Below are 12,116 nucleotides of genomic sequence, written 5' to 3'. Positions count from 1 at the left end.
AGGGGGCTGCCCAGGGGAGCCCGGCCCGGGCGGGGACGCGGTCCCCTCCGCCCCACGGAGGGGTCCGGCGGCCCCACAACTTCCCTCCCGCCCCGGCTGCTACTTTCCCCCGTCCCGGCAGCTCCCCCTCCCAGGCCCGGGTGCCGCCCGCTGCCCGGCGGCGCCGGCGAAGGGGGACGCAATGGAAAACACCAGAAAGGGATCCCAGCTGCCCCGCACCCCGGCCCGGCCCGGCCCCCCGCCCCGCCGCCGGGGCCCGGCGCCTACCTCGGCTCGCAGGCGGGAGACGGCCAGCAGGGCGCAGAGCAGCGGGAGAGTTTTCCAGATCTGCAAGAGAGGGAGCGGGGGGGCAGTGAGCGCCGGCCGGGCCGGGGCGAGCGGGGCCGGGGCGAGCGGGGCCGGGGCCGCCGCCAAACTTCCCGCCGGGCGGCCCCGCTCACCATGCTGCGGGCGGCTGGCGGCACCGGCGGGGCAGGAGGAGTTGCGGAGGCGCCTTTCCCGGCTCCGGCTCGTTCGGGAAGGGAAGGGGAGGGGAGGGCTCCCCCTCACCCCGACCCGCCAGTCCGCGGCTCCACCCCCGGCCCGACCCCCGCCGCCTACCCCCGCCCCAGGGCCGGCTCCTCCCCGGCCCGCCGTGAGGGGGCGGCCGCCTCCCGGACCCCACCGCCCCTTGGCGGTGGCCCCTCGGCGCCCCGCGGGGGACCTCGGCGGCCTTCGAAGGACGCCGAAAGCTGAGGGAGGGCCGGGAGGCTCGGTCGGCCCGTGGCCGGTGGGCTCGGGTCCCCTGGCCCAGCGATTGCCGGGGGGCGGGGGCGGTTGCCACCCCACAGCGCCCGGCCTCACACCCTCGGTCGGGCAGAAGAGGGGTCCGGGGAGACCCCCCAAGCCCTGCCCTGGTGGGAGGACAGGAAGTGCAGGGGCAGCCATGCCACGGTGCGGCTGCCCGCCAGCCCGGCCGAGAGCAGCCCTCCCAGGGGTTCACCGCCGCCCCCCACATTGTTGCAAAAAAAGGGGAAACTGAGGCAGAAGGTGGCTTCTCTGCAGGCGGGGGACCCTGCCACCGTGCTCCAGCCCGGGGGCCACGCAGGAATCCGAGCCACGGCTACAGGTGCCATTCGGGTGGGGATACAGGGATGTTTAAAAATAAAGGTTTAAGTCTGTACGTGTTAGGATCCAAATAGCATTGGCTGAGCGGGACAGGCAGGCCGGGTGTCGTTCCAGGCACAGGAGGCTGAAATCCCACCTGAAATGCCTGGTGGTGCTCATTTACATATAAATACCTGTGACGCCCTTGTTGAATCTCTTCATCTCTGAATTTCAGAATACTCTGGTAGATAGAAGGCAGGCTCTGACGATGCGAAGATGTCCTGGGCACATACAGAAAACTCTGTTACGGCAAGCAACACCGTGACAGTAAGTTGTCAAGGGCTTTTCCTCGAGTTTTGAGGTTGGTTGTACCCAAAAATGACACCGCTGGCTTTGAAATCCCATCTCCATAACCAAGCATGCCCATAAGCCATCTATCTTCTTGCCCTGCTTTATTCTGTGCCTTCAGCGCAAGAAGGGTACCATGGGAGATGCTGGCATGCATCCCCTCATGGTTCACCAACACCAAAGATTATTCCAGCATCCTGCTGGAAGAAGCAAACTCTGGGAAAGAGTAATCCTGGATCAGCCCACATCTGGTCTGTCCATGGCAGCTGTGCCATTTTTCTGTGCTTCCTCAGGCTCCGTGTCCTCACTCTGTTTTGTTTTTAGGACTACTGTTACTAATTTTGCGTTTATAAAGCATCTTCCCCAGCAAGTTCTGCTTCTGTCTGTGAGTGGTACTAGCCTATAAATCTATCCTGAAGAGATGTCTAATTATGTCACTGCTGATGCTGAGAGATGTGGGTTTTATTGTCTTTTTTATTTTTTTAAACTCACCTTTCACAATGTACCTTTTTGGTTTTGGAGTCGTTGATTGCCTTGCCTCATGACACGGCGCAGGCAGAGTTACGGCTGAATTCAGCCGGCCTCTAGTTTGAAGAAGCATCATAGAATCAGGCTTACCCTGAGTCACCCTGATGCAAGTGCCACGATAAGGAAAAAAAAAAAAAGAAACGAGTGGCAAGTGATAAATATGTTTTAAAAGATTCATCGATTTCTGACCTCTTGATGCCCAGCTCCACGCAAGCAGTGCTACACGAGGAAGCTCTCTATTTCCAGAGGGTAAAAGTGACTAATACCACTCTTGGGAACAGAGCATTAGAAGGGGTCTCCCAGCTCCCGCGCTCCCTCCCTGATACCATGGGCAGTCACCTCATGTAAGTGCGATTAGCCACTGTGCTGGATTGTATAGGTCACCATGAGCACGGGTGGTTTTCTGTGTAGTCAAAGGACTGAGCACGAAACACAAGGTAAAGGGTTAATCCTCTGTGCGGCGCTGGCATTCAGGTACACGAAAGCACATTTCTTCACGTCATTTTTTATCACGTGGAAATGGGTAGAGGTGAAAACCAAAAAGCATCTCTCATGCTAACATCAGAGAGCGTTACCACAGGAGGACAGGAGCCCACGAGGGGAGACAGGCATTTGTACAGCTCCCCCCTTAAAGCAAACAAAACTTTCTTGTGCAGGCGAGACCAGAGTATCTCCAGTAGACTGAGGAGGGAGGAAGAGTCTTTAGCCCTTTGCTAGAAAGATGACCACGGTGACAGAGCTGATGGTGTTTGTGGGAACATGGACGTCTGTCATGTCAGGAAACTTATCGAGGCAGGGAAAAGATGTGTTATCTCTTCCATCACAGCCAGCACAGAACACTCTCAGCACACACACCAGAGTCTTAACGCTGCGAACAAAGGCACACATTTTATAACCAAATACATGGTATCTGACCAACTGTTCACTTTTATTCCAAACTTTCACCATTTAAAACTGTAAACTGCAAAGGAGCAGCGTGTACTAAGTGCCTAAGAAATAAATCTGCCGGGAATCTTTACTCTTTCGTGATGGACCCATAACAGGGAGCTTGAATCAGAAGCACTGGAATAAGGGGAAAGCAAATGCATTTACAGTTGTGGTTTCAAGCTGTGGCCATAATGGATATGGTAATTCATCATTGCTGGCTACACAACCAAAGCAGTATCATAAAAACGCTTTCAGCTAAAAGCTTTATTATAAGGGTGAACGATGCTTGCCTGAAATTTTGAAGGTTGCAATGCTCTGTTGGGCCAAAGAAATTGGGAATCATTGCTCTACAGGGAAGATGTTATTCTATTACATACATCAATATTTCATTTCTGCTGACGCTTACTTTCCAGACACCACTACTTCTAAAACAAACATTTTTCTATATGTACGGGATCGCAAGTTTTGAGATACACACACACACATGCGCCCAAGGGGCCACGCAACCAACATTCTTTAACAAACTATCGCCTGAGAAGCAGAGCAAACGAAGCCTGGACTCATGCAAGTGTATTTCTCATGGGTGGATACATTCTCCTGTGTTTAATGAAGTGCAGGCTCCAACTGAACCTTTCTCCATTCTTGGGGCACTGTCAACATCACTCCCCTGGACGCTCTGGTGTCTCATGGGGGTTACTCTGAAGCCGCAGCCTCTCCCTTATTACAGCATGTGCACACATATACACCCAAAGTGATTGTGTAAGCTTCATTTCCCAGGGAAACTAAGCTAAACATGTGCCAATAAATTACTTCTTAAGCCCTCACCCAGCCCTTGTGGCTATACCATGATATCACCCTCTCCACATTACCTCACTCCCATCTACCATCCACATCCTTCATGTCACCTCCTTTCCCACCTGTCGTACGAAATATCAGCCCTAAGGGATGGGGTTGTGCTTGCAGCGTTGTGCTGAAGTCAGTGACTGCCTTGCCTGCGCTGCATTTTAGGTGACAATTCAGGAAACCAAGTTTTTTCACTAGTGGCCTTGGTGACGGGGCAGTAACCTATCCTGCTGAAGAGTAAGAAATTTGCAACAGCATTATTTGGTGGAATTAGGAAGCAGGGCATCAGTTTTGAATAGCAGGTGCGTAAGGTTGTATCTGAGAAGGCTCAGCTGATGTGGGACTGGAGGCACCCGCGTCCTCTTGAGCTACAGTGAGCAGTGACTCCTCGTGGACCAGACTGCAGCTCTGCCCCAGCACCCGAGGAAGGGCCAAGGGACACCCAGGCTCCCCCAGCAGAAACAGGCCAGGACTGCGAGACGTGAAGGGGAAGCCTGGAGCGGGATTACACATGCAAAGGTGCAGGCATCAGACCTGAACGAATGCTGGGATGACCATGAGGCTGGTGTGAGAATCCCCAGGGCTGTCACGCGTGGATCATGTGGACACCTCACCGCCTTGGCTGAGAACTCAGACCTGCAGCAGCCTTCTCCAGGCGTCCCCCCGAGGTAGGGGTGCTGATTTCACATCACCCCCAGGGCATGCCGTGTCCTGACTCCCCCGAGGAGTTTTACCAGGACCTTGCTCTCAGCCTGTCAGCGGAGAGTAGCGGGTTTGTAGGAGTGAATGGTGCATAAGTAAGGAGGCAGCTTCCTACCCTGAATTTTTGGAAGATGCTGGATGACTATCATTATCCCAGTTTCCCAACTGCAGTGCACCACCCGAACTCTTAAGCTGAAAAAGGATGGGCCGCCAGCGTCCGTACCCAGCCGGGTGAACTATCTGAGGTCTAAGACTTCTCTGGCTCAGGGAGAGTAACTCAAGGAGTTACTTCTCTAACCAAAATTCGAACTCAGGTAAGAGGTAACTGTGATTAACTGTGGTGTGAGGATACAGACATGAGATGCAGATAACTTAAATCTCCTTTTTTTACAGCACTGTTATTTCTCATGTCCGTATCACTTTCCTGTAGTTTGGTCACCTTCAGGCCTGCACTTTGTTAAATACAGATGGTTTTTTTCTATTCTTCTAGCTTTGCTTTTTGCTTCATTTCCTTGCTCTTGTAATTTTCTTTCTCACTGTGGTTTTCCCATTCCTTGCTCCTGCTCCAGCTGCAGCACTTGTACTTAAACCTCTGTTTCAGACCTGATGTAGTAAAGTGTTGCACCTTCCCCCTTCCCCCCTGCAGCAGATGTCTTTATTTTGCAGGTTTTACCGGGGACATTGCTAACCAAAGGGCACACACGTCTGGCACTAGCAGGGTCTGTGGTTTGTATAAAATGCATTCTCTAACAGTTAATGAATTTGATGGGCTTTTGGATATTCCATTAGCTAGAACAGTAAAATGCCTAAATACCTTTGACAGCCTGGCCCTTAAACTTTGCCCTTAGTATCCCTTATTCAAGGTGAGATTTTTAGGTTTTCTAACCTAAGACAAGCTCCCAAGGCGTCGTTTCCTCACAGACTTCATCCAGCCCCAGCACCCAGGTGTGATAATGTACGTAAGCCATGTCCACCAGCAGTACCCGAAGCACAGAACTGCACCCGTGTCCCGCCTGTGTAACCATATCCACTTTGCATTTGCTACAGCCTGGCCAAAGGGAAGTTGCCATTGTCTTGTAGCTCAGATCCAAGTCACGGTGCAAGAAAGGAGAACCTGTCTCAAAACCTCAGTGTGGAAACAGTCCTGCTATCCTGAACAGCATAACATGCTTCTGTCCCAGCATGTTCCTTGTGCCAGTTCATTCCAGCTGCTGCCAGGCCATGATGCAGCGTAGGTAAGTGAAATGCTCCTGATTTTGACTCTGCTATTGCACATGCTGTTTGTAAAGTCGCTGAGGGCACTGGGCTGCTTCAGCCTGGAGGAGAGATCCTTTTTGGAGCAGGAGGAGGGACTAGAGACTTCCTAAGGTCCCTTCCAACCTGAATTATCCAATTAATTTGTTTGGACCTATAAGTTTGCTACAGCCTTCAAGCTAAAAGCACTCTCACAAGAGAAGTCCTACCCAGCCAGAAACAGATTGGTACCATCCCTTGAAAGAGGGGATATGCTATGCTACTAGCCCATGGCCAAACAGCTCAGAATTGACAAACCCATTAGCTGTGCTCTGGGGATACAGTCCTGTCAGAGTTGCTGTGATTCCTTACTCACAATGAACACAGCTCACACACCTGCAGCAATAGCTGGCATAAAGGAAACAGGGTTCCCAAGAAGTCCCACTGGCCGCTGCTGGCACCTCCAGGGCCACCCTCCACCCTCATGTGGAATAAGGGCTGCCAGGTGTGTGCCTCCACTGTTGTGTAGGTGCTGGTTGGTCAGCGATTGTTCATAGAGACTGCCCGGCACATCTACACTATTGCAGTGATGTGGCTTATCTGCTTCGTCAAGCAAGAACCTTATTTAATCCAAACGAGGCAGTCACTTGCAAGGCACCTGCAGCCACGGTTATTTTGTGGGGTCCTGGCCTACATGCCTCTGCCACAGCTCATTGGAGTTTGACCTCAGAAAGCCCATCAGAGAGGTCTCATAATGCAACGGGCAACTGCAGGAGTCTGGCAAAATAAGCCTTGGGACTGGCATCAACGTAAGGTGGGCTGTCCATTGTACAGGCAGCTGAATGGGCCCATACGGTTCATAAGATGGATTGCCTAGTTATGTGTAACACAACATCACAAACCAGCATGCAGGTACATACTGCCGTGGAGATACACTTCTAGGTGGAGTCCCAGCTCGCCTCCACACCTGCTAACGTCGCGTGCACTTTACAGCGCATACTGTTACATGTGACATTCTCCTCCAAAAGTGAGGAAACAATCATCACTGCTTTCTACTGCCTTCCCCACTATCTCCCTCATTTTGCAGATGAATTCACAGAGAAGTTGCTGGGGTCGCTTCTGGCAGAGCATAGAGTCAAACCCATGACTTTCCTGGGCAGGCTGAAATTTCAGGTGCTTTGTCTTTCTGCATCCTTGAGCTACAGTGATGTACTTGACTCTGCCACGTTCCATGCAATGAGCCCAGGTACCCCATCCCCAACACACTCTTGCTGCAGAGTGAGCAGTTGTCTGCCACCAGCAAATCCTGATTCATGCAGTTAAGAGCACTTTCTCCGTTAGCTGAAACAGTAGGGGGTTTGTGCTCATGATTGTAGCAGGAGATCAACCCAGGATGTCTTAAGCTCAGGCACAGGCCATCATAATCTATCAATTATATTGCAACTTGCAACAAAACACAAGTGTTCCACATGCCACTCACTTGTCTCACCTCTCCATCATTGCTGTCATGCAGGGGCAAGCTTAACATTTGACTGAAATACCCAGCAAAATTCCCCAGAGGGGTGCTAACACCTGCCATCCTGTGGTAAAGAAGCAGGTGCTGTCTTTTCACCAACCAAAGTCATCACTTGCAGCTTGGCTATGAGACCCACAGCTCTTGACTAGCAAGTCAGAGAACCAAGTGCCAGAAGAGCCAGAGGGCATTTCAAGGGGATGTGTTGATTAGTCCCCTTCCCACCCTCTCTCAGCTGTGTCCTCCTCCCCTCCCCGCAGCATTTGAACCCCCCTCAAACACTGCTTGCAGCCAAAGCTGAAGAGATGTTGCAGCGCTGGGCAGAGGAGGTGCTGTGGTGGAGCCCCTGGATGGAGGATGATGCTTCAGAGCATGCTGGCGGGGGAGATTGGTTGGGAAAATCAGCTTCAAACTAAGGCTGCTGGTGAGAAAGGTCTGTCAGATCTCCAACAGCTGAGGCAACAGATCTGGGTTGCACCTGGATTAATACGAGCATCACAGGAGATGCTGGGGTATGTGGAGTCAGCCCCTTTTTGGTAAGGGAGGGCATGGACACAGAGCTAATGAGCCTGGTGGGGGGATTTTGTGTAGAGGCTTTTAGGCACCTCAGGACCATGTGATCCATCTATGACAGATGGGAGCTCAGAGACCTCTGAGTTGACCCTCTGCAGAGCAGCTCTGTCTGGGGATGTCTCCTAACCTGCATAATCTGTCCACAGCTGTGTGATGATGGAAACTGGGTGCACCTCAAGATGCCACCGATCCATTCAAACAATTGCCACAGCAGATCCTGGCTCTCAACTCTCTTACAGGACCATTAGAGTGTACCTCGAACTGACTTCCCATAGCTACCTACTCCTTACCCTTACCTTACACATCTACAAAAACTGTTTGCAGGTCAGGCGTATAGCTCAGAGGACAGAAGTTCCTGGGTTTTCTTACCCCCACTCTGAATACTTTTGCTAGCTATTTCTCATCCTCCAGGGATGGGCAACCTGCTAGCAGGGATCATGCTCAAACACACTTAGCTGTTTGTCCCAGCCCTCAATAGAGCCTGGGATGCTTGCTAGAAGGCATTCAGGAATTTTACTGTCAAAAATGTGTTTGAGTTGTGTGAGTTGTGCCTGGGGTTAGTGCAGGCTGGGTGTGGAACAACAGCTCTGTGACCCACCAGGGGTCTGGAGGACCAGGAGAAGAGCTATACATGGCCTTATTTAACTGACTGTTGCAATGTTCAGTACACAAATTTGGGATGGCTGTTTTGGTGGTCTATGAGAAAGCTTGGGAATTGGCAAGGTAAGTTTGGACAGCTGATCTAGGACACAAACATTAGCTCAGGGGCTCATAAAATGAAAAACTGCGCTGTTAAGCAAGAAAATGTGCAATGTGTTAGTAAACACAGCTCACCCTAGAGACTAGCTCTTGTCATTGCTTAGCAATGCTATGAAATCATAGATTCCCCTCCCAGCCCTGAGCTAGGCAGTAGAAACCAAGGGGTTTTAGTTTTCCCCCATATGGAGGTGCAATGCCGGTCTTCAACGGGAGCTATCATTCCCTCAGAGATGTTACGCACCCTCAGCTCCACCACAGAGGCTGGCAAGCGCAGTTGCTGAGCACCTGCAAATCAGGCTGTGGCATTAGGTTCTAAGTAAGTGTCTAAGGAGAAAGCGTCTGACCTTGGCCATCCGTATTTGAGCATGCTGGCCTTTAATTGCTGCAGCCAAGCTGCCCCAGTGGGTCAGGATTTATGCCAGACCTTTTACGGTGAGAAAAGGATAAATAGCCATAAACAAAGCCAATCCAAAGGAAAAGGTCACTGCTTTCAACCTATGTGAGAGAAAGCTTTTGGATTGGAAATGTTAGTGACAGGAGGCAAAGTGGGTAAGAAGCTGTAGTCGCAAACTGGATGAGTTGTCCGGGGAGAAGAGAACTGGAAGAGTGGGGCGGGTGAGCTCGGGTGTTGTACTCGCTACTCTGGGCCAGTGCAAGTGCTGCAGGGACCACTGGGCTACCTTTGATGGCATGGCAAAGGAGGTGAGAGAAACCTTTCTGGCAGCATAACAGACGGGAAGAGATGAGCAAAGCAAGCCGCAAGAAAAAGGAAAGGATGAAAGCACCATCAGAGAGCTTGGAAAGAGGGACAGGCTGGTTCCAGCTGAACAGCACAGACCTGAAGGGGCCTGCCTGGTGCTGGGAGGCTGAGGGAGGGGACAGATTCGCAGTGGAAGTGTGGCAGCTCCTTCTCAAATCCCAGCTGGACAATCGATGCTCACAAATCCATTGACTTTAACACTAGAGCACTCCCACCTTTAGAAATGGAGGCTGTTCACTGGATCTGAACCTTTGACTGTTTAAACATCTATGTCCACGAGTTCCCATAGCAAGAGGTGCCACCTTTTAGCAATAGCTCTGGTAGATCCCAAACTGCTGAATAAAATCTCTCCACTGAACTCAGACTTCCAGTATCTTTCACAAGCTTGCATCTGTCTCCTTTTAGCAAGGTCTAAGGTCATCTGCTCCAGAAAAAACATCGGGCGTGGCAGTTTTGGCTGCTGTGGGTACCTATCCTGGTTCTGAATCCCAGTTTGGTGGGAGATGCTCAACAGGCAGGTGACACAGCAGGTCTGGATGGAGCCACACTTTGTAACTCGGTCCCTGTGCAAAGCTGTACATGACGGACACAAGACCTGGACAGAAACTCTCAAGCGAGGGTCTTAGAGGCCTCTCACCATCGCACTCCCCAGGAAATGCAAACCTGGCAATAACCTGGCTTTGAGTTGGTGTCGAGCCTGGAAATGACAAATTAACATAAGCTGTGAATTTACATACTTTTCAGCCATTTATGGCCTTGTCTGAGCCTAAATAAAAGCCATGGTCCCTGGAAAATTTGGGCCCATTTGTCAGTGAGACATTCCAGAGAAAACATCACGTGTTCATTTCATGAAGTGAAATAAAATCTTTGTTCTGCATGCTTCCCCCCCTCCTTTTTCTGAATGAGGCAGTTTTGTCCGGGGATTACAAGCCAATGTTCCAATCCCTCGCAGACGTTTCCCATTATCAGAGCTGCCTCTTGTCCTCCAAATCATTTTCCACAGGACTCCTGTAACTTAGGCCGGGAAACGAAGCCAAGAGCTCAGAAGAAAGGACCCTATTCCAGGCTGCTGACAAGACTGAAAAATGCTGCAGGGTGTTGCTGGGACCACCCAGCCTGAAGCATCCTCAGCAGGGGAGCAGCTGAAAAAGATGCTAGTGGTGGGAGGAGGCTCACTCTACTGTAGAGACACTTAAACAGCTTGGGAAATATAACTTTGATGAGGTATAATCACACTGTGTGGAACTGGCTATAGAGACTGGGCGTAGACAACTGTGATGATTGACTCCGCAGCGTACAGCACAAAGGGTCTTTGTGTTGCACCCTTGAGACCTACTCATATTTTGTGACACCCTTCTGTCTGGGGGTCAAATTGCCCCTGCTGTAGAAAACTACTGGAGGGGGTTGGAGGAAGGGAAGGAAAACTCAAGTGAGGATTTCTGTTTGGATTCTTCTTTCCCTGACTCAAAGCATCATCCTCTGCTGGGGGGAATCACACGTATGGAGCTGGACCACCTAGTTACTGCACAGACCCAAGCAACTCCCTTCCTGGAAACAGAAACCAGCTACTGGAATGGCATCAGGCTCCCCTCTGTAGAACCCCTGTCCTGCTGAGCTCAGCTGCAGAGGAGGTCACCAAGCTGGGAGGGCCCATCTGAAAAGTCCATGAAGCCCCTTTCTGCATCCTCACATAACTTTGCCATTCTGGTCCTTGGAGTCTTCTGCTGAAGTTTCTCCAAACATCATGATCTCAACTGCCTTGAGAAGGAAAGTCTACAATGCCTTACTTCAAGTTTGCAAGAAAGTTAAGGAGCCACTAGATGACAACCATCCAGAAATTAAATTAACTTCCCTGCAGCACACACCTAGGGCCCCTTCCAGCCAACTCAGCTCTAGGAACTGAAATAAAACTACAGCAGAGATACTCAGAACCACATCCTATATTATTGCAGGAAGACTTGTCAGGACTCCTCTGTTAGCACCCTAACCAAGAAGGTGTGGGGTTCTGTTGCCCCATGAACAAGGGCTGCCCTAGGACAAGAGAGATCTGGGAAGAGGTATGCTATTCCCCATTATATATTTTGCATTTTATCAGGCTATTCTGGGAAGCAAATGGCATAGGCAGGCCTGGTTTCCGGGATCAGAGCTCCTGACCCCTACCTTCTGGACTAGACCTCGTTTCAATTGGCTCGATGAGTTTGACTTATTCTCACTCACAAGCCCCACGATTTCAACAAAAGTGTTGGAAAATCCCTTGTCTCTCCCTTTTTGCCACCCTAAGCCTACCAGCAGATCTCACCAAATCTGGATAAATGCTCCAAGCACCTGGTTAGATGGCGAAAGATGGACAGCAACTTTGACAGCTGTTTGCAGAGCTGAACTGACTATCAAAGTAAAGGAGATGTGATCTCTGCCAGGCTGGGCCCCTCTGGGGATTTGAGCCGTCAGATTCTGGTGATTCTGCAGAATCACAGAAATGCTGACTTGGCATTGGTGGTCATGTAGTTCAACCTCCCACATGAAGCAGGGCTATCGCCAACATGCATTTGGTTGACCATGCCTCTGTCTAGCCAAGTCTTGAAAATCTCTGCGGATGGGGACTCCACCAGCTCGCCGAGCACTGTTCCAGTGCTGCACCACTGTCCCAGTGAAGCCTTTAGTGTTTTCCTGTCCCCCCTAAACTTACCCTCACCCCCTCCTATGTCCCCAAACGTGGAAGTTCCTTAGCATCTGTAGGGGTCTCCATATGTAGGAGATCAGTGACCTGAAATGGAGCTGTCAACTCATCTGAGAAATCTCCTGGACCTGGACAGATCTGGATGACCTGACTCGCTGCTGGAGACT

General features: G+C 51.1%; 1 protein-coding gene across 1 annotated transcript in view; it reads right to left on the bottom strand.

Annotated features, from left to right (window-relative positions):
• Positions 1-11,018, bottom strand: part of FSTL1 (follistatin like 1) — a gene marked incomplete at both ends in the record, with an annotated part of 62,769 nt that extends 51,751 nt beyond the window's left edge. The window contains 3 exons of the mRNA XM_082005087.1: positions 268-327; positions 1,244-1,367; positions 10,963-11,018. Of these exons, the coding sequence (XP_081861213.1) occupies positions 268-327; positions 1,244-1,367; positions 10,963-11,018 (240 nt within the window). The remainder of the gene's footprint in view (positions 1-267; positions 328-1,243; positions 1,368-10,962) is intronic.
• Positions 11,019-12,116: the final 1,098 nt, after the last annotated feature.

Source organism: Phaethon aethereus (assembly GCF_964289735.1).
Source record: "Phaethon aethereus genome assembly, chromosome: 1".
NCBI classification, from domain to species: Eukaryota; Metazoa; Chordata; class Aves; order Phaethontiformes; family Phaethontidae; genus Phaethon; species Phaethon aethereus.
This window is presented reverse-complemented; position numbering and strand designations above follow the sequence as displayed.